At 35.8% G+C, this 23,207-nt stretch overlaps 1 protein-coding gene across 1 annotated transcript; it reads right to left on the bottom strand.

Moving 5' to 3' along the window:
- Window positions 1-3,685: 3,685 nt before the first annotated feature.
- LOC132847493 (myosin-7-like) lies at window positions 3,686-18,674 on the bottom strand. The gene is made up of 39 exons (XM_060872816.1): window positions 18,565-18,674; window positions 18,360-18,418; window positions 18,016-18,223; window positions 17,191-17,334; window positions 16,953-17,109; window positions 16,694-16,721; window positions 15,914-16,016; window positions 15,736-15,828; window positions 15,574-15,637; window positions 15,232-15,330; window positions 15,002-15,105; window positions 14,283-14,421; window positions 14,084-14,202; window positions 13,843-13,992; window positions 13,524-13,694; window positions 13,064-13,373; window positions 11,594-11,664; window positions 11,296-11,501; window positions 11,072-11,195; window positions 10,850-10,986; window positions 10,511-10,766; window positions 10,177-10,419; window positions 9,906-10,082; window positions 9,689-9,834; window positions 9,499-9,589; window positions 9,028-9,417; window positions 8,347-8,473; window positions 8,131-8,249; window positions 7,428-7,624; window positions 6,583-6,766; window positions 6,297-6,462; window positions 6,088-6,212; window positions 5,690-5,998; window positions 5,396-5,599; window positions 5,004-5,300; window positions 4,373-4,477; window positions 4,166-4,261; window positions 3,949-4,083; window positions 3,686-3,784 (listed from the first exon to the last, which is right to left on the bottom strand). Exons 3-39 carry the CDS (start codon window positions 18,214-18,216, stop codon window positions 3,764-3,766), a joined length of 5,808 nt encoding a protein of 1,935 aa, XP_060728799.1. The 5' UTR covers window positions 18,217-18,223; window positions 18,360-18,418; window positions 18,565-18,674; the 3' UTR covers window positions 3,686-3,763.
- Between the last annotated feature and the right edge of the window lie 4,533 nt (window positions 18,675-23,207).

The raw sequence follows: 23,207 nt of genomic DNA, 5'->3' as shown, positions 1-23,207 counted from the left end.
CACCGTTAGGTGGCAGCAAAAACACCTTCAATCATCCCGTTTTAAACCCTCGAAGAAGAAAAAGTCGTCTTTTTCATGTTTTTACATAAATATACAAACTATAAAACAAAATGTAACACGTTTACATGATTTTCAGTAACAAACACAATACCGTACTAACACCAACTGTGTTGAGCTGAACATATTTTATATACAAACGATATTAATGGCAGAACATTTCGACCCCAGTGACTTTTAAAGAACACGATATTTGTGTGTATCTGGGTTGTGTATAAACAGGCCACACACTAGTGCTACACGTGTCCTCTGATTAAAAAAAACTCCACATACCGACATAAAATACTCGCTCCCGAGAAGCGCAAACATGGTCGTATGATGTTCATTTCGTCCACTAATATTATACAGAAACCCCCAGCAGGACGCTGTCAGTCTGTCCAGTCGCGTGTGAGAGAAACTACTCCAGTGCCAGAGCTGAACTGTCAAAATAAAAGCACGATGAAACACGCCGTTCAGAATAAACAATTTATTACATTTTTAAAATGACATTATATCCGTGGCTTGCTTTTCTCGATGGATGTTTGGTGTCGCATAGAAAAACTAGACTTTGTAAAATATTTATTTGTTGTGAATTCAGTGGTCTTAGAACGCATAATACCACGTGTCCACAGAGTCATATCGATTCTATTCCAATTCAATTTATTTGTATAGCGCTTTTAACAATTTCCCATTGTCTCAAAGCAGCTTTACAGAATTGTGGAAACAGAAGAGAGAGAAAAATAAATAAATATAATAATAATATAATATGTATGTATGTATGTATGTATGTATGTATGTATATATATATCCCTAAAGAACAAGCCTGAGGTGAGTGCGGCAAGGAAAAACTCCCTGAGATGATATGAGGAAGAAACCTTGAGCGGAACCAGGCTCAGAAGGGAACCCATCCTCATTTGGGTGACACTCTACAGTAAATAGTGTAAATATAAATAATGTCCTATCTACAACAGTTTACAATAGTGCAACCGAGAGCTCCTGAGGAACTAATGGGTCATCGCAAACTCTGAGTTCAGTGCAGACCTGATTGCTGATAAAAAGACCAGACCATACAGCTGACTGACACAACACTGGTTCAAAAGAAGGCATAACAGTCTCCTGGTGGCTCCTACCACAACAATCCCATGAGACACGGGCTGACCATATCCAATCATCCAGTATGATAAGTAATCAACAGTACGAATACTGTTCATAGACTTTGGTTCAGCATTCAACAAAATCATCCCTCAGCACCTGATTGAGAAGCTGAGCCTGCTGGGACTGATGAACACCTCCCTCTGCTAGTGGATCCTGGATTTCTGGTCTTCCTTATTGGAAGTCCAGATCAGGAACAGCATCTCCAGCACCATCACATTGAGCACTGGAGCCCCTCAGCCCCTCAATTTGGTTGGATGACCCCACATACCCCTCACTCACCTTGCTGTGGAGTGTGAGTGAGGGGTATGTAGGGTCATCCACAATGCTGCTGGCTTTGCAGATGCAGCGTGTGGTGTAAATTTCCATGATAGTGTGAAGAGAGACTCCAATGATCTTCTCAGCTGTCCTCACTGTCCAGTGCAGAGTCTTGAGATCCAGAATGGTGCAGTTCCCAAACCAGACAGTCATGCAGCTGCTACAGTCATGATGCTCTTAATGGTCCCTCTGTAAAACTGTAAAATGTGGGAGGGATATGGGCTTTCCTCAAACTTCGTAAGAAGTAGAGATGCTGCTGGGCTTTCTTGGTGATGGAGCTGGTGTTAAGTGACCAGGTGAGGTTATCCATTAACCAAGACACCAAACACCAAGAAATTTGGTGATCTTGACCATCTCTACAGATGATCAGTCAATGTTCAATGGAGAGTGGTTGCTCTGTGCTCTCCTGAAGTCAACAACCATTTCTTTAGTTTTATCAAAATTCAGAGACAGGTTGTTGGCTCTACACCAGGCAGTTAGCTTTTGCACCACCTCTCTGTATGCTAACTTGTTCTTGCTGATGAGACCCACCACGGTTGTGTCATATAACCTAACATGGAGGAGAGCGACATCTGCTCCACACAGACTCTCCATTGGTGTCCCACAAGGCTCAGTACATGGTCCTCTCATTTTCTCCCTCTATAGACACTCTCCTAGTGAAGTTATATCCTTACATGGGTTCTCTTACCACTTCTAGGCTGATGACACTCAACTTATCTTTCTCTCCCTCAGATTTCATGGCTTCTGGATGATGACTCATCATCTGAAACTCAATCTCTGCTAAACTGAAATGCTAGACATCCCATGTGATTAATTCCCAGGTCAGAATCTTGCAATATCCCTATGCAATGATCTGATCTCCAATTCAGCCACTGCTCACAACCTTGGGGTCACCATGGACAATCAACTGTTCTTTTCCTTGCATGATGCTAATGTGACACGTTCATGTCGGTGCTTTTTCAGTCTCTTGTCATTTTAAAGACTAGACTGCTGCACCTCACTGCTGGCAGGTCTACCTAGCACAATTTCTCATCTGCAAATGCTTCAACATGCAGCTGCGCGACTTGATTTCAACCTGCCTAAGTTCTCCCATACCACCCAACTGCTGTGCTCCCTCCACTGACTCTGAATAAGGGTGTCTGCCAAATACCATAAATGAAAATGTTTAAATATTAATTTATTAATATTAATTTATTAATATTTGTGATTATTTCAGTTTAGCACTCTTCTCTTTTGATAAATTGTTACATTTAAATTTTATTTACACTTCCTATCTTTAATGACTTTCCAAAGTCATTAAAGATATGTAATTAATCTGTGGTGGCTTGGTTGCTAGCATGTTTGCCTTGCACTGCTAGGGTTGAAGGTTCTATATTTGCCTCCACTCCCTGTGTACAGAGTTTGCTTGTTCTCCCCGTGCTCTGGGGGTTTCCTTAAGGTACTCAAGTTTCTTTCCCCAGTTTAAATATATATGTGGTAGTCTAACTGGCCTTAAATTGTCAGTAGTGTGTGCAATAATGGCCTGTGATGGGTTGGCACACCATCCAGTGTGTCTCTTTCCCTGAGTCCACTAGGTCTAGGTTCCCTATGACCTTGTATAGGATAAGTGGTACCAAAATGGATGGAAGTTTGGAAGTTTGAGATTTTTTAATCTATAATTCTAGTTCAGATATAGATTCACATATATTTGACTGTAGTTCACACTAATAACACTAAAACCCCTTATTCATTTATTCCATCCATTCATCATCCAAAATGTATTGACTGATAGATCTTGAATTTCGACTTTATAGCACAAAACACCATCTTATTATATAGTGTGTACAACAAACTCTTGTATCATTTTAATGGTCTCACTTTAATTCTTTTATCTTGTTTGGTCTTCACTTATTACACTGACCACTGAATTTGATTTTAAAAGTACATCCAACACAATTTCACAATAGTACACTAATTGCCCCAAAATTACATACTTGCAGCTCTTAACCCTTAAGTCTAGGTTTTTTTCTTATACTGAATGAAAAGACATTGGATTTTCAAGCTAGATATTTTCTGGGCAAAGGAATGGTTGTTCATGGTTGTTCCTGTTTCCTTTTATCGCTTTCACCATTTATGATTATAAACACATGTTGAGTTTAGGTCATCAGGGACACTTAGTAATGGTCAATAATAGTCAGACTGCAGTGAGTAACTTTATTTTTTTTATACTGGACAGTGCAGAAGAGGGTGCATATAGTCTCAGAGGAAGTCCAGAGATTTACTCTTCATCAAATCCTTTCTGCATTAATAAAAGAACACAGAGAAAAAAAAATCAAGTCAGTTTCTCATTTAGAAAAATACATTCATTTTTACAAAATCTAGAGGATATTGTATACTACATATTTGCTAATCAAATCAACATAAAGATGGTAAAAATTGTACTGAAAATGACCATAAGCACACCTTTGACCCAGGTTCACGGCTCTTTGCACGTAATTTGTTGACCTGCGACTCAGCAATGTCAGCCCGCTCTGCAGCTTCATCCAGTTCATGCTGCAGTTTGCGGAATTTTCCAAGATGAATATTGGCCTGTTCTTCCTATGATACAAAGCGTATACAACAAATGAATTGTGTGTTAACCATCATTCTTATCATCATTTTCATCAATCTGGTTACTTACAGCATCTTCAGCAGCTCGCTTGTAAGCCTTAACCTTAAGTTGCAACTTGTCAACCAGATCCTGAAGACGGGCTATGTTCTTGTGGTCCTCTTCAGACTAGCGGTCATTGGTTGAAAATAAACAACTTTAATATGTTTTTTTGTGTGCAATGTTGCCATATTATTAGATATTAGCAAAAAGTGGATAAAATAACATTTGTAATCAAACCTGATATGAAAGTTCTTTAATGCGACGTTCATATTTTCGAATTCCCTTCACAGTTTCACTGTTTCTTTTCTGCTCTGCTTCAAGTTCATTCTCCAAGTCTCTTACCTGAAAGAAATTTGATGATATTAAACACATAGCATATTAAATCAATTTACTGGATAAAATACAGCACAATCTATAGTGTAAAACAGTGCTGTTACATTATAACATTATAGGGCATAGACAAAATAACCCAAAACAGGGGTCTTGATTTGAAGATGACTAAATTACAGTTGCAAACATTGCTGCAAAAGAAAGTTATATCCACTTACTAAACATTTTATGAGGACCACTATACTAATATTGGGTAATATTGTTTATGTTATTGATTGCGTGATTGTATCATAATTTATTTTGATTATTCTGGTCATCACTTTGAAAAATAAACCATAAAAATGTAAAAGTATCTTATTTATAACCATAGATTAAACACGAATGGTTAATTAATGGCAACTCTTGTTAGTCATGTTAGAACCTGTATGTCATGAGCTCAGCCTGTATGCCATCAGCTAAATCTGGATATGGATACAGGAACATCACATTTAAGGTGTTTACTAATATTATATTACAATATGTTTATTGCTTCACTCACTCTGGCCTCCAACTTCTGCATTTGTTTCTTGCCCCCTTTCATGGCAATTTGCTCTGCTTCATTCAAGCGGTGCTGGAGGTCTTTAATTGTTTGTTCCATGTTCTTTTTCATCCGCTCCAGATGGGCACTGGTGTCCTGTTCTTTCTTCAGCTCCTCTGCCATCATGGCCGCATCAGTGATTGCCTTTTTTGCCTTTTCCTCAGCATTCCTGCATTCTTGTAATGAATCCTCCACTTCACTTTGAAGCTGGGCAATGTCAGCTTCTTGTTTTTTCTTTTGGTTCAGGAGGCTAGTGTTCTATAAATTGTAAAGTTATTGACAATGACTGATGCTTATTTTTCAAAGACAGCAAGAAAAGGCAATATGACATGCCAGAAAGAACTAGGATTTACCTGTGAATGCAGAAGCTGAACTCTCTCACTGACATCAAGTAGTTCCTGTTCTGCAAGCTTGCGTCCTCTCTCCGTTTGCTCTAGTACGCTCCGGAGCTCCTCAATTTCCGCCTGTAGCAGAGTGTTACGTCTCTCAACAATGGCATTATTTTCCTTCAGATCGTCATTGGCATGGGCAAAATCATCCAACTGGATCTGGCAGTCCTAAATAAGAAAAGATATTTTTTTTATTTTTAGGTATTTGTTGTAATATATACAGTATTTGTCTGTATTTAAAATACTTCTACTTCTTGCCTTAAGGTTAGCCTGAATTATTTTAAGCTGCTTTTGAGCCTCTGCAGCCTGTCTATTGGCCTGACTTAGCTGGATCTCCATTTCATTAAGGTCCCCCTCCATTTTCTTCTTTACTCGAAGAGCTTCATTCCTGCTTCGGGTTTCTGCCTCCAAAGAGCTTTGCAAGGTGTCAATTGTCCTCTGCAAGTTTCTTTTGGTCTGTTCCATTTCCTCATCTTTTTCAGCCAATTTACGTTCATTTTCAGACTTGATCTGATTGAGTTCCAGTTGGCTTCTTAGTATTTTACCCTCTTCATGCTCCAAGGAGCCCTGTAAAAAAAAAAAAAAAAGAATAGTTTTCAGTTGTGAAAATGATGCTGCTTTATTATCCATGACAGAATATTGTTTCATTGCTTTACCTCTGCCTCCTCAAGTGCAGACTGGATTTCAGTTTTTTCTTGCTCCAGCTGTTTACGGGCCTTCTCTAATTCATGGACTGTCTTTCCACCTTCACCAAGTTGTTCGGTTAAATCAGTTATCTCCTCTAAAAAAGAAAGATTACCATTAAAAAATGCATTGAATTATTTAAACACTAGTCCAAAATATGCATATTTAATGATTTATGCACCTTGAAGAATCTTATTCTCTCTCTTCAAAGTCTCCAAGTGGTCTAAAGATTCTTCGTATGAATTCTTTAACTTGAAGAGCTCAGTACTCAGAGATCGAGCTTCCTTCTGGGAGCTTTCAAGCTCACACTGAGATTCCTCATACTTTTGCTTCCACTCAGAAAGGACCTTAAAATGGATTTTATTATACAATACAATATCATTGCAATATCAAGGTCTGTCAATACTTCTTTATAATGCATCAATTTTGGGGAAAAATTATAATTAGTATATAAACAATTGAAATACCTTATCAAAATTCCTTTGTTTCTTGTCCAAGGCTGCAGCAGCTGAATTTGATCGCTCCATATCCATCATGAGGTCTTCAATTTCATTCTGAAGCCGATGTTTGGTCTTCTCAAGAGAGGAACATTTAGCATTAACTGCTTCCACAGCCTCTTCTGCATCCTGCAAACGCTGAGCAAGTTTCTTTCTGTATACACAAAATAGTGAAAGTTCTATGTAGACCTTTTGGGTGTCAGTATAAATCACAAAAAAAGATGAGCTATAGTTTGTAGCTGTAAACACTGTACCTATGGGAGAGGTATATCTAAAGTGTAAAATACACTACTGGGCACAGAATGGTCAACACTCAAAAGACGTATAGTTGAATGTGTTTGAGAAACTGTGCATTTCAGCAGATAAGTTGCCTGAAGAGTATATCAACAGTCTCTGACACTGTGCATATGGAATCACACTTCCCTTTATTTTCCATAAGATTTTTCCTTTATTGGTGTTTTGATAGTGGAGGTGGAGAGTGCTGTATAATAAGGTTCAAAATCTCTAACATGTATCAAAATTAATTGAGATATAACAATATGGCACACTATCATCCAAAATCATTGTAATGCACCCCTCTGGAATAATCTTTGCTTTTAATTTTCTCCACTCATCTAATAACAATCTTTTTTCCTTTCATTTTTCATCTATTTTATCATCTGTATATACAATGTCAGAGACTGATACAATCTTTCAGACAGATTTAGTATAAAAAAGATGATTATAATAAATGAGTTTTTGTGAACATTTGTTATTGGTATTATTAAACCTTAAGTTTAATAACCTTAAACTATTTTATGATTTTTATGCCTTACTTGGCTTCTTCCAGTTCTTCTGTTCTTTGAATGGCATCAGTTTCATACTTGGTTCTCCATTGAGCAACCTCAGCATTAGCCTTACTGAGACTACGTTGCAGTTCTGCTTTTGCCTCCTGCTCTTCTTCATACTGTTCTCTGAGGAGATCTGAATCATGACGAGCAGACTGTACTGCATGAGCAAGAGCATTCTTGGCCTGGAAAAAGAAGTGAAAGTTCAATGTTCAATGTACTGTTGGTTATTTGTATTCATTCTATTATACAGAATAATATAGATAATATTTATTTATTTTTTATATAATCAGTGTTAAAAAAGATTATTGTAAAACTATGACATCACTACAGCATCACTACTGAACCGAGGCCAGGAAGTTCAGTCATCTGAACAATGGACTCTGCCCTGTTGCTCTGCTTCCTCAAGGCCAACACAGAGAGATTGAGGAGGAGCTTCTTCCCACAGGCCATTTGGACCCTCCAATTGGATGACACCTAAGACTAGACCTTGGATTTGTTTGCATAACTCTTAAATCCCCTATATTCCTGTTAAAATACCTGCATTACACCCATATTCATGCATGCTTTTATATAGTTCACAACTCAGTGTTAGACAGCATTGTTTTGCACATACAACTGCACTTTAAACTGATGTTACCAGCTCAATCCACAGTTACCTAAAATGACTATGACATATGAAATACTTTACCTTAATTTCTTCTTCAAGCTGCCTTTTTAGATCCTCAAGCTGTTGAGAGAAGGACTGTTTTCCTCTTGTAAGCTGAAAGATTAGTGACTCCTTTTCTTCTACCTGCCTTGAAAGCTCATCTGTGGTATTTGTAACACAGTAGAATTTTATATAATATATTTTCTCTGTGTTAATTATGTGATAGTTGGAATAATACATGAGGCATTTTCAACATACCATTGTCAGTCTGAATCTTTGCTTTCTGGGTTACAAAATCATTGAGAGATCTTTGGTTTTCCTCACACTTGCTTCGATATTCATTCAGCTGGTCCTCCAAAGTCCTGTTCATTTTCTCCAGGTTAGTCTATAAAAAGATAGATATGAAGGCATATTTATTAGGCTACATATCAGCTGGCAATATTATGCAGTTTATGCAATTTCCTGTACATTAATAAATTTTACTCAAAAACAAAAAACAATTCAAAATTGTTTCTAGATGGCTTGCCTTCATGAAATAATACATGTTTATTCTAATCCCTATTTTAAATTCAGAATTACAGAGTATGGCATGCAGAGAAATAGCATTATCCAAATGTTCATGTTTGGATTTGTGTTAGAATTTTATTCTGTAAAAATTACAATAGCGCATGTTGTTTTCTTGGTTAATGTAAAATATTTTTAACAAACTGTAAATCTTTAGAAACATTAAAAAAAATGTTTAAAAAAAGGAAACATTAAAAAAATATGTTTAAGTATGCAAATGTATGTATATTTAATTAAACCTGGGTTCATTTGGCTTCGTAAATAAATGTACAGGTGAACTCAAGAATTTAATAGGGTGTTAGTCAGAACACATTATTTGGAATTGTATGTGGTTAGTTATTGTTTAAAAAAAAAAAGTTCTCACTAAGAACTTACTTTTGACTTGACAATCTGTTCCATGCTGGAAACCACATCATCCAGCTCCAGTTTAAGCTCACTCTTTTCTTTCTCTAATTTTTGTTTGATTCTCTGCAGGTTATCTATCTGCTCTCCCAGCTCAGCCACACTATCTGCTTGTTTCTTTCTAAGTGTGGCAGCTGTGGCTTCATGGTTCAGCGTCGCCTCTTCAAGGTCTCTGCGCAGTTTCTGAAATTCAGTCTCCCTTTTTTTGTTCATTTCAATCTGAGCTGCCGTAGCTCCTCCAGCCTCTTCCAGTCTCTCGCTTATTTCCTCCAGTTCTCTTGCCAGTTCTGCCCTCTGTTTCTCCACCTTGGCTCTGGCAGCTCTTTCAGCCTCAAGCTCTTCCTCCAGTTCTTCTACTCTAGCCTAAATTAAACAGAAATTAATTTGTACATTGTTCTACACTTTATCCATTAGACACTTCAACTGTAAGTCATAATTAAATACCTGCAACTCCTTAATTTTCTTTTGGAGTTGCACAATGATGACTTGCTCATCCTCAATTTTGCTGTTTTGCTGGCTGATTTCAAAATCTTTCCTACATAAAACAGTGTTAGTTAAGTTACAATGCAATATGTATTACAATATGTATATGTACATGCAATATGTATCAGTTCAAATGTTTCTCTTTTCTTACTTCTTAAGGCGTTCCTCTAGTTGTTGTTTGTCATTTTCCAAGTCCATTATGCTTTCTTGGGTCAACTTTAAGTCACCCTCCAGCTTTCTCTTTGCCCTTTCAAGATCCATACGAACCTTTTTTTCTTGCTCCAGAGATCCCTCTAACTGATGAATAACAAGAATTAAAATTCATTTTCAGACCCATATCTATTTGCTACTCATATTTTTTCACTTACATCATCAACTTGCTGCTCTAGTTTGACTTTGATTTTGGTGAGGGTGTTCACTTTGTCCTCCTCACTCTGCAGGTCATCCAGGGCTTGCTGGTGAGCCTCCTGCAGGGCTTTCTTCTCTTTAGTTAACTTGGCTATGATTTCATCCAGGGCTGCCATTTCCTCAGTCAGATTCTTTACCTATTATATAGCAGATTGTGAGAAAATTGTCTTTACTTTTTTAAGTTGTTGTGATTTAAAACCTTATGTGTGAGGCAAAAAAAAAAACAAAAACCTTATTCTCTGTGGCATGCTTCTCCTTTTCCACTTTAGCTAGAGTCAACTCAAGATCATCAATGTCTTTCTTGAGCTCAGAGCACTCATCCTCCAGCTTTCTCTTTTTAGCTGTTAGCTCCGCATTCATCTCTTCCTCATCCTCCAGTCTTTCATTCAGCTCTTTGACTTTGCCTTCCATTTGGATCTTGTTTTTAATTAATCCTTCACACCTTTCCTCAGCATCACAGAGATTGTCTTGTTCCTGTGTACATTGAAGTGATTAAATATATTTATATTTAAATATTTTTAAGCAGTTAAGATTTCACCTGTTTCAAAGGGCATTTTAAACCTACTGCCTGCACTTGAAGCTGCAGATCATTCTTCTCTTGGAGAAGTGAGACCATTTTTTCTTCTAGCTCTTTTCTGCGAGCTTCAGATTTGGCATAAGCCTCCTTGAGTTTTAGGAATTCCTCTTTCATGTTAGCCATCTCCTTCTCTGCTTCAGCAGATCTCAGTAATGGTTTGATCTTGAAATACAGCTTCATCCATGGCCAGTTTTTGACACTCATGAATGCACGCACATTCCACTGTATGACAAGCAAGGCATCCCTTTTGGGTAGAAGAAAAAAAAAAATTACAGAAAAAATGTTTACAAAATGTAAATAAAATCAAATGTATCTTGACAGACATACCTGCGTTCCACCATCTTCTGGTACTCAATTCTTGAGAGAAGTCCACGAGACCTAGCTTGGATTCCCGTTAATATTTTAGACAGTCGTTCGTCTCGCATTTCCTCCAACTGACCTAACAGACCAGCTTTAAAAAACACCTGAAAAAAAAATATATATATTTACATAATCATCTCTAATTGTGTCTCTTATTGAAGCAGTTTTGATATAAATCTCAAAATTTACCTTAGTGTGCCCAAATCTGTACTGTTGGATATCTATATCGAGTGAAGCCAACAGTTTCTCAGCCCCTTTCCTACTATCAATAAACTGCCCCTCTGGGATTGCAGCTGGGTTAAGGATGCGGTATCTACAATATGACATCAAAAAGTTCTCATAAATATTACAAGTGCAAGTTGGTTATATAGTAATGATAACATGAGTATGTTAATTAGGTTACAATGAATTACCTCTGTTTGAAATCACCATAAAGGATTCTGTTGGGGAAACCCTTCCTGCAGATCCTAATACCTTCTAACACACCATTGCAGCGAAGCTGATGCATAACAAGGGGGTTATCCATTGCACCAGGAGTCTTGGTCTCATTGGGAATGATGCAGCGTACAAAGTGTGGATGAGTTGAGCGCAAGTTTGTCATCAGCTTATTGAGATTTTCCTGAAAGTCAGCAAAAGTAATGCATCTAATAGGGATAGAACAACTAACACAAAGAGTTCATGGCACTTTGGACTTATTTTCTGAGCACATACCCTGTGAAGTGCAGACACTGTCTGGAAAGATGATCCTTTCTTCTTCTTTTCTTTTTTGCCAGAATCAGCAACTGTTAAAAAATATTAGCATTGTAAATGCCATTCAGCAATCATGTTTTAAAGTTATATGCGGTATCCAAAGCACTCTAAAGAAACAAAACAGCAGATGTCTACAATTAATGTTGCAACGATATACAACAACTACCCAGATTTCTTTTATATAATTTTATTGACATGGGGAATAAGAAAGCACCGCCTCCTTTATTTCTATGCTTTATTTACTGTATAAAATAACAACCCTGAACAATTATGCCTTCTACTGTATGAAAGTGTAGGCTAGGAAAATGCATTCTTTGTGTTGTGTTCTTAGCATTTAGCATGGATTTTTTTAGCACTGACAATTATCAAAAAAGTTGATAATTCTTCCAGTGTAGTAATAGACTAATGTGGAAAGAATCAGCAGCATGAAAGGAAAATGGTATAGTAAATAATGGGGACAATTGTGGGCCAGTTTATCGTGTCCCAGCAGACCATCATTGTTCATCCCCAACAGAGGAGTTGTATCCATGAGTAATAGACAGTGTAGCGGACAGTCAATTGCAGTGATTGACCTTTACATATACTAAATAGACCTTTTTGGACAGTTGTTGCTACCTAATGTGGTTTTGTCCACTTAGTCAAACTGGCTTCAAAAATGCACATTTAGCAGGGCTGATCTGTTTGTCTGGCAGTACAGATTGTGGTACCGGTACTTGATAGCATGAAGAAAAGTAGAGTACCTTCATGTCCTGGCTTAGATGTCCTAAGTCTAAGAGTTAGCTGTCAAACCTCTGACAGATTGTGGTACTTTAAGAGCTAACACTGGTTAGAACATGCCACAGAGTTGGAATACACTAAAAGGACGACGAGAGAGAACCTGACATGGCAGGAGGAATGAGTACTTAGTTAGTGGAATTCAGGAAGTGGATGGTAATGCAAGGGAAAACCACTCAACCATGCCAACAGGGCTTCTGTTGAGCTTCTGACATTGCTTCTGATTGGGTAGACATCAGAGGAGGTGAAGTACAAGGAGAGATTGGGGATAGTGCCAAGAGATAACTTGTCCCAGTAGGTGACTAAGAGAGAGGAATGCTGCTATTGAGCAAAAAAGCAATAGCAAGTTGAGATAACTAGTGATGTTAATAAGGCTAGAAATGCTGATGTGAACTAGCTGGCACAATATAGTATACCATAGCTATGAGTATACAAGTACTCAAAAGTTACAGTCACTGCAACAGAAGTGATAATGAGTCTATTGCCATATACTAATGACAGATATTTTGACAGGTATTTTGAAGATATTAATATAAGGCAAGAATAAGAAAATGAAAGATGGCAAATGAAGACATTTTTGGAGGCTTTCTACATGTTTATGATATCCAGGTTATTCTCACCACCCTGGTATGGTGAAGTAGAGCCACTTTTGCTTACCTGAGTCTGTCCCAGCATAGTTTGCAAATAGGTAAGACAGCAGTTTCATTGAAGATTTTTGGTAGAGTCCTACTACAGTTTCATTTAGTGGATCCTTGTTCTTTATAAGCCAGTTGTTGATGTTGTAGTCCACAGTGCCAGCATAGTGAACAAGGGCAAAGTGAGCCTCAGGCTTCCCCTTTACAATCCTTGGCTTCTGAAAGTTACTTGATTTCCCCAAATGGTTGTCATAAAGCTTTGTTTTAAATGTGGTATCTGTGGCTTTGGGAAACATGCATTCCTCTTCAAGGATAGACATGATACCCATGGGCTAAAACAAAGCAAATTGTTTACTTTAGAGGTGAATAACTATTAACTATTATATCTCTAATCATAATCATAGCATTAACGGTAAGACTGCTTCTCTTAGAAGCATTTATTATTTATTAAAATATTGTTTGAAACCTTTGTTAAATCCCACCTTCTCAATTAAATCAATACAGGCTTGCAAGTCCATGCCAAAGTCGATGAATTCCCATTCTATGCCTTCTTTCTTGTATTCTTCTTGTTCCAGCACAAACATGTGATGGTTGAAAAACTGTTGCAGTTTCTCATTTGTAAAATTAATGCAGAGCTGCTCAAAAGTATTAAACTGTAAAAATACAAATGTTTCAGTTTATCAATGGAGTATATTCATGTTTTGACATTAATGTTTTGTCACTGTCACAAGAATTCCTACTGTATATTACATCTAATTTCACAAATCATAACTGTATATATTTGTGTTTTCATTCACTCACTTCAAAAATCTCAAAACCAGCAATGTCCAATACACCAATGAAATACTGGCGTGGCTGCTTTGTTTCCAGAGACTGGTTGATTCTTACCACCATCCAGAGGAACATTTTCTCATAAACTGCTTTGGAAAGAGCACCAATGGCATAGTTCACCTATAAGAACCAGCAGAAAAGATGTAAGCAGCATTCAAAATATTGTTTTGTTTTGTTGCATTTTTTTTGAATGCTATAAAGATTTGCTAACCTGTTGGACATTCTGTCCTTTGGTCACCCACTCATTGCCTACTTTAACTCTTGGGTGACACAAACCTTTTATGAGGTCAGCAGAGTTCAGACCCATCAGATAAGAAACTTTGTCTGCATCTAAAAATAAATTAAGCTTTTAGTATTAAACTATAATAGATATTTAATGATTTGTTTGTGGCAGCATGTATTATTGATACCCTCAGATCCATCAGCTTCTGCCTGTTCTTCACGCTGTTTTTGCTTGAATTTCATGTTGCCAATGTGCATAATGGCTCCAGTAAGCTTGTAGACTGAGTTTTTTTCCTCTTGTGTAAAACCAAGCACATCAAAAGCATTCTGTAAATGAACATAACCACATTAATATAAGAAAGATATCAATTCTTAATGCAAATGTCCCAGATAAGAACAAATATATTATGCTAATAAAAAAATGATTGTCAATAAAAAGAGTAAATTCCAGAGATGTTCTGTTGTGTACAGATTAAATCGAGGGTTTTTTGTTAATCAATAGCTAAATACAGACTTGAGTTCTTTCATAGCATGTAAATCTTATGATCATTGCAGTGTAACACAATTTTAAAAATTTACATTTACACCATTTAGCAGATGCCAATTTACAGAGCGACTTACATTTTCATCGCATTTTATACAACTGAGCACTTGAGGGTTAAGGGCCTTGCTAAGGGGCCCAGCAGTGGCAGCCTGGTGGACTTGGGAATCAAAGTTACAACCTTTCAATTGGTAGTCCAGCACCATAACCACTAGTCTACCACATCCCCGTATCAGAAAAATATGTATCAGAAAAATAAAGTGAGGTGGATTACAATTTAAAAATAGAAATTAAGATATAATTATTCCTTAATATCAGATTTTTGTTAGATATCTGAAAACAAACCTCTTGAACATAAATACTTACATCAGTTGCCATTAACTCTTCAGCATCATCAATGGAAGGAACTGTGGTTTCTCCCTGTGAGATGAATGAGTAGTCATAGGGATTTTGTGTCACCAGTAGCATCTCTGCAAGAACGAAAAATATGATTATATGCATTTTAATGATGTTTAATCTATTTTTGATTAAACATCATTAACATCATAAACATCATTTTGATTCTATTATTGATTTCACTGATTCCATTTACTAACCAAGTAGCTCTGGTTTCTTGTTTGACAAGATTTGATAGAATATGTGATAATCTCTCTCTGCCTTGAGCTGAAAGATCACACGAGATTTCTCCAGTAGATCTTAATAAAGATGAGAGCAGTGTAAGTGCATGGTAAATATGTAAATGAAAAAATGTAAATCCGAAATTTGAAATTTGCTTTTCATGCAATATATGTTTTACAAATACACAGATGCACCTATAAAGGCAAGAAATTAATTATAATGGAAATAAAACCAAACATTACTGTTTTTATACAACTGCAGCAGCAAATTATTAGACATTAGTGACATAACTATTTAAAAAGAGGTGAAAAATAACACACATGTTTCAATGTCAGCTGATGCCAGTTTTCCTCTTGTGTCGAAATGAATTCTAATAAATTTGCCCTGAAGAAAAAAATCAAAAGGTAAAATATCAAAGGATTTTACACATATGAGACATGTTGGAATACTATTAAAAGCATAATGATAAACATTTCCCCTACAAATCGTGAAGAATTATCATTTCTAATAGTCTTGGCATTGCCAAAAGCCTCCAGTGCTGGGTTAGCTTGGATGATTTGATCTTCCAAAGTTCCCTGAAAAAAAAAGTATATATTCTAGATGTAAATAAATGTTGATAATAATTTGTAATTACATATATAAAAGTATATAAATGGGAACCTTGTTTTGAGCAGTTTCCTTCTTACATCCACTTGCTGCAATACTGGCAAAGTACTGAATGACTCTTTTGGTGTTTACAGTTTTCCCAGCACCGGATTCTCCACTAAATAATGTATTCAAAGATAGAAATTAATGTACAGTACATTAACACTGACAGGTCTTTCTTGCTGGCCAGTTAAGATTATTGTTTTAACAAATAATATCTCCAACTACTTCAGCAATAGTGCAAGGGTGTTAGTATCCTGAATGTGAGTCCTATAGGTAGTCACAGTCATGGTAATATCTAGTAAAATTGACCACTTGCTCATGCAATATTGCTTAAGAAGATATTCAGATTTATTCACTGATTAAATCATCAATCTATCCGGGCACACCTGGGCAACTGGAAACACCTGTCAGTCACATGTTGAATTACTTTTGTTCAACTAAACATTGTGTGGTGCCTTGGTCTAAATCGTGTAACACATTTTAATACAAATATTTTGATCTAAAAAAAAGGATCTTGTAGTATTATTATGATTATGATTATGATTATGATTATGATTAGTCTCAAATATGTAAGGAAACCGTTTACTATCTTCTGAAAGTGAGGGCTTTATTTTCATGACATTAAGCTTGTAAATATCAAAACACTGTCAAAATACTGTCAATTTCTATAATTAACCTTTATTAATATATGAATATAAAGTACATGAATAAATTATAGTGTTCTTATGAAACCTATAGAAAAAATGTTATGTTATATGTATGTTATATTATTATGGCTCATTAGAAACTTACGTGATCAGGAGGGACTGGTTATCACGATCTATGTGAACAAAGAAATCATCAGAATTATCTATTACACACTACAAAAAGCACATTAAAATATTATTTTTAAGGAATGACATTTAATTTACAGACAGATAACGGTAGAATTTTGGAGGAGGTCATCTGTGTTATTGCCTTAAATTAAAAGCTTATTTGGTGTTAATATGAACTTAGTGGTATTGTTTGTTAATGCAGTAGAAATGACTATTGTTTGATGCTTATTATTTACCTGACAGCATATACTGGTATGCATTATCAGAAATGGAGAAAATGTGAGGAGGTGCTTCACTCCTCTTCTTGCCCCTGTAAGCTATAACTACTTCCTGATTATATACTGGCAGCCACTTGTAGGGGTTGACAGTGACACAAAAGAGCCCTGAATAGGTCTTTGGGAATAAAAAAAAAAAGTTTAGTTATTTTGAACAATAGTGAGAATCAATTGGTTTGGATCAGCTTCGTGTACTTACATAGATCATCCAAGCTGCATAACGCTCTTTGAGATTATACAGCACAGCTGGCTCATGCAGGAAAGTCAACATGGCCATGTCTTCAATTTTATCAAACTTTGGAGGATTCTGTTGCAGGACCTGACTGTTCTTAAAAGTCAGTGTCTAAAAAAATGATGGTGTTAAGAATATTAATTTCTGGACATAAAACATTCTGAAAAATATATATATAAAAAACTATTCAGAAAAATTATGTATGTGACATATGACACTTTTTGGAGAAACAGCCATATTGGACATCCTGTAACCTTCATAGAAGTAATTATTTATTTATTTTTAGACATTTAAGAAAAGCTTTTATTATTTTAAAATTGATTGTCATTGCTTTAGTTTAACATTATGTATCATTTATAATGTTTAAGATTTCAGTGTAGAAAACTAATAAAAAAAATTACTATACCTATTCAGTGTACAGAACACTTATTACAAACACTAAATGTCAAAGAATGTCTTTTTTTAATAATTATATTATATATTATTCATTCTTAAAATCATATCCATGTAGAGAACAACAATACTTATAAAATGCCAATAAAGGACTGTTCAACTTAATAAGAAATAAAAAAGTAGTTTTATCTTATCTATATTTCTAATCACACAACAATTATGCAGATGCTTCTAAAAGCCGGATAAATTATTCATTCATTAAAATGGAAAGATTAGAATAAAAAAAAAAAAAATTATGCTAGAAAACTCACCATTTTATTTTAATTAAAGAGATTGGAGCAGAACTTGCATTCATGTTTATCCATATAGAAAAATAAAAGATGCATTTTTTTAACTGACCTTCCCTAATTCAGTCTCTACAGTCACTTTGTCATCTTCACGACTGATAATTGTGGCCTTAACAAACTCCTCCACAGGATCAGGCACAAAACATTCTTTTTTCATGTCAAAAATACGAGTCTGCGCCTCTAAACGTTCCTTGTCAGACTTCCGCAGGTAAGGAGCTGCCACCCCGAACACTGACATCTCGGCATCCCCCATACTTATTCTAAGAAAATGTCAAATTGGTAACAACGATTAATATAATAAAATTGTGATATTTAAACAGTATTTTAGTGACCACAGTAGTTTAGCAAATGTATCTACACATCAGGTCTCTGCACTGCAAGCAGAAAAGTACTTACTGATTTATGCCTTACTGGATACAGAGAACGGTGAAAAATCCAGTGCGTTGTTAGTAAACCTAAAATTTACAGAAATAAAAAGAGTCAAAACGTCAAGCCAATCTACACTTTTGTAATGCATCAGCATGCTAGATAAGTTAAATTACAGGAACATAGAGCGGAAGATGAAAAATAAGAGGTCTGTGGTAAAAGTAGGAAAACTCACACAATAGCAGGTGCAATGGCTGAACTTTATTGCACTAAGATCTAGGCAAGAACTGAAATCTAATTTATAGCCTTCTTCACTCCAATGCAATGAGGTCACATGTCCTATGAGTAATCCCAGAGTGCCTGTGCACACCTACACCCACAACACACACACACACATTTAAACACTTAGTACATCAGCTTTAAGTGTTTGGACTGACAGGAAGGAATGCTGCATGTCTGCTTTATGCCATATTAGCACATGCTGCAAGTCTCTAATTCTCTGTCCCTAACCATGTTACTACCTTATTTACTTATCAGGTCTATTTCTACCAGTTACAAAATTAGTCACAATTCTTTTCCATTAGCTATTTTAGGAAATAAAATATGTAAAGCATGTGCAGTGTCCAAGAAACTGTCTGCGATATTTGCACTGAATTCTTGGACAAAAACTGCTAATAAACTGTGAAGATACATCATAAGATCCATATAGGCTCTCGGTCATTGCATATAACCTTGAGCTAGTCCAGGACGTCCATCTTACCTCATATCTCTAAACTAATACACTCATTTATCCTTTACAACATCTGGATGTTCTGCCACCTCACAATCTCCTCTGCTTCTCTTCAAAGACTAAAGATCTTCTTCTTCTTCCCCAAGCACATAAATTAGCACTAATACCTCATGGTTTGTGTAGTACTTTTAGAAGTGATGCTACATTTAGTCCCTTGACCTGTTAAATAATATGAGGATGCTTATTTGATAGAGACTACAAAGCATATCTGGGAATGCTTTGGATGAGGCAATATGAGGCGAATGCATGTGTGTCCACATGCCCAAGAGGGTATTTAGGTGATTATTTTGCTGCTGTAGGTTAGAAGTAAATACACTAAAATAAAAGTGTCACTGAAAGTCTGTAAAAGGCAGATTTTTTTGTAAACTGATTTTTTGACCAAATATTTGAAAATAAATCAACCACATCAATAGAAATATTCCAGTATTCTTATTATTTGTCTATCACAAGACCTGAAACTACAAAAGGCCTTAGCTAGCAGTCTAGCATTCACTACAACTGAAGACTTATTGAGAATATGACATAACTGTATATGGGCTTTATTTTTTCAGTCATAAATTGCTCACTTGATGTTAGAATGCTTTACTAGTTAACCCTTGTATTGTCCTCCTATACAAATTAGGAGCGCTGAGTCAACTTGACCTTGTCTGTTTTGACTGCTTATAAAAAATTAAGTATATATGATAGCCTTTTTTTTTTTTTTTTTACCTTTTTAGTCTAACTTGTTTCCAACATAACATATATTTTGCAAAAAAAAAAATATATATATTCGGTATAATAAACCTTATTTATATACAAAAATGCCTCATCTTTTAGTAAAAAAACAGCAATTTTTAATTATTTTCATTATAGAGGCACAAAAGTTGATGCACGATTACAGGCTGGTATATTTCAAGGGCAGGAGATTGTTTTGAAACCATTTTGACCATTTTTAATGTCAGCAAATAATAAAACCTGTTTTTTATAGGCCAAATTGACTTGAATGCTTATAAATCAAAAATTCTACAATTAGTAATATCTATTTTACACTTGTAATATGTATTTTGCCCACCTGATGTCATCTGATCAACCAAAAACAGGCTACACACACACACACACACACACACACACACACACAAAAAAAAAAACATGCCATAATTTCATGTGAATAAAAATTCGTTTACCTCCTTATGTTTTTTTTTTTATTATACTTAATTTATGAATGATAAACCTTATGAAATTTTGCCATGTTTTGAGTAAAATAAGCAGAAATTATTAAATATTATTTTGGATAACCGCTGACTGATAAATGTCAAACATTACTCAGCATATCTCCAGGCCAAAGCTGACTGATGCAACAAGAGTAAACAAATATGATTTGAATATGAAAACACAGCATGTGTGTGTGTGCGGGTGTGTGTGTGTAGAAGAAGAGAAGAGAAGATATTGTCCCCAGCTGGACAAATGCATATAACAAGTGTGTAATATTTACAAATGATTGTTTTTGTTTTTTTGGAGGCCCAATGAATTGCAATGCCCAATGCTTGTGTGTGTGTGTGTGTGTGTGTGTGTGTAAAGCTTGTTGGTAGATCAGATTTTGCCCCCAGCTGGACAAATGCATCTAACAAGTGTGAAATATTTACAAATGAGTAGCTTTTGTTTTTTCTGGAGGCCTAATGAATTGCTATGCCCAGTGCTTGTGTGTGTGTGTGTGTGTGTGTGTGTGTGTGTGTGTAGCATCATTTCGGTAGATCATATTCTGCCCTCTGCTAGGCAAAGGTATATCAAAAGTGAGAAAAATTTACAAATGTGTAGCTTTTTTTCTGGAGGCCTAATGAAATGCAATGCCCAATATGTGTGTGTGTGAGTGTGTGTGTGTGTGTGTGAAATGTTTACAAATGTGTAGCTTTTGTTTTGTCTGGAGGCCAACTGAATTGCAATGCCCAATGCTTTGAACAGTGTTTGACTGTGTGTGTGTGTGTGTGTGTGTGTGTGTAGCATCATTTCGGTAGATCATATTTTGCCCTCTGCTAGGCGAAGGCATATCAAAAGTGTGAAATATTTACAAATGTTTGGCTTTTTTTTCTTTTCTGGAGGCCTAATGAAATGCAATGCCCGATTTGTTTGTGTTTGTGTGTGTGTTTTGGGTGCGTGTGTTAGTGGACATTTTATGTATGCATGTTCATTGCGCTGAAAAGGGCAAAAGTGTGACCTATTGCCCCACTAAATGTGGCCGAGTCAAAATGACCCAAGCGGATCAAAAACGCGTAGTATATACTAGTCTGATCACATAGTTCAACGAAAATAGACAAAATTAATTTTGCTTGCAAAGTTCATAATTTGGAACAATCCTGCTAAATTTCAGGCAAATATGTGGAAGAAAACCCAAGTTATGACACATTAAATTCTTCCAGCGGGGTCAAAAAGACCCAGGGACAATATGAAGGTTAATCCATTTATCTTCAGTAATCTCTTCATCATTAGGAGAATCCAGAGCTTATCCTAGGTACACTTGGATGAGGGAATAATACCCTGGAGGGAATACCATTTAATCTCAGGGCACACTTTTAAGTTTTCTGTGACTTGTTCAGTTGGTATGAGTCAAAATGATGTCTACAGTGATCTTCATTCCTGCTAATAGCCTAATTCCTTTATTAGGATATTCTATTATATATAGATGCTATATATAGCAAGCGTTCTGCTTGCTTTTCAGTTGTTGGTTAATAGTAAATTGCAAACTTAAGATATGACCTTATCTTCGTCATGGACAATTTTTATTTAAATATTTAAAATAGTACAAAAATGATAATTAGCAAACTCAAGTACTAGGTATTAAAATATATATTAGAAGTTGAAACCTGTTTTGTGTTGAAGCCCCTTAAAAATGTCATAAAAGAAATAATATATAATTCACTGCAATGTACATCACTATATCTCATGAATACTATACTGAACAAAGAAATAAAAATGGTCTTGCTCTGTTTTTTAGTGCACACACAGATAGCGGTGTATTACCTTAAAAGTCCACAGTGTGAGGCATGCAGGAACATGATTGCACTTACGAGTGTTGATGGCTTTCATCAACTTATCACACTGAGGTCTCCATTGCATTGGACTCCAATATTAGCTCCTCTTAAAGTGACTTTTCAACACATTCGTGACTCTGCATTGCCTAGTCGTGATGGAAACAAACTGTTCCAGTCAAATCATACAAGCGTTCTAATAAAATACTAGTTAAAAGGCCCTACTTTGACTCGCAGCTGTCTCCCAGTGTCATAACTCATTCTGACACCATGTCCGGCAAACTTTTCAACTCTGTCAGTAATGTGACAAACCCAAAAATGTGTTTATTGACAGAATCTATTTACCTTTCTACCATTTTTAATTTTCACACAGATTTAATACAGTAAGTGAAAATTATACTCACAAACATGAATATTAGAACTATACTAATGTTATTAAATACTTAGTTAGCTAAATGTTACTGAAATTGGGGTTTTCAGTAAATGGGTTGATAACATTAAAGGGCACGTACAAAATACCAGCTAATATTACAAGAGTTAATACCCAATCTGAGAAAAGCTGGACTTTGTAACTGTAAGAAGCTTGCCAGTGATATAGACAGTAAGACTGACTGTAAAACCCTCCTTAATCCCATACATAAATAACCACGGATGTATTAAAGCATCTTGAGAAGCCGAAGAGAATTATAACATATGAAAGAAATACATCAATAAGGATATATTTCTTTTAACTCAGTGAAAGATATCTAAATAGAAACTGGTATTCTCACCTGGAATTCTATACCTAGACTAAATTTAAGCAGTAAATTCTGAGCATTTGTCCGAAATACATAAATATAACTTCTGTGTATTGGTGCAATTGAAATTAGACGGGTGAAGTGGCTTCTTTAAAAGGGCATGCCATGGGTCAGTTTATCTATATCAGTAGTCAAGTGGGAGCTTTAGAACCTGTTCCAGCTACAGTCTGGCTTATAACAGTCTTTAAGACAAAACAAGTAACCTATCAGTGCTAAAATAAATAAATGTAATCAATTATTTTAAAAAGTTGAGGGGGAAAAAAAGATCTTGGCAATCACAAAAGTAAAA

The sequence above is a fragment of the Tachysurus vachellii genome, chromosome 1 (genome assembly GCF_030014155.1).
Source record: "Tachysurus vachellii isolate PV-2020 chromosome 1, HZAU_Pvac_v1, whole genome shotgun sequence".
Taxonomy (NCBI): domain Eukaryota; kingdom Metazoa; phylum Chordata; class Actinopteri; order Siluriformes; family Bagridae; genus Tachysurus; species Tachysurus vachellii.
The sequence above is the reverse complement of the archived record's forward strand: the minus strand, read 5'-3'. Positions and strand labels throughout refer to the sequence as shown.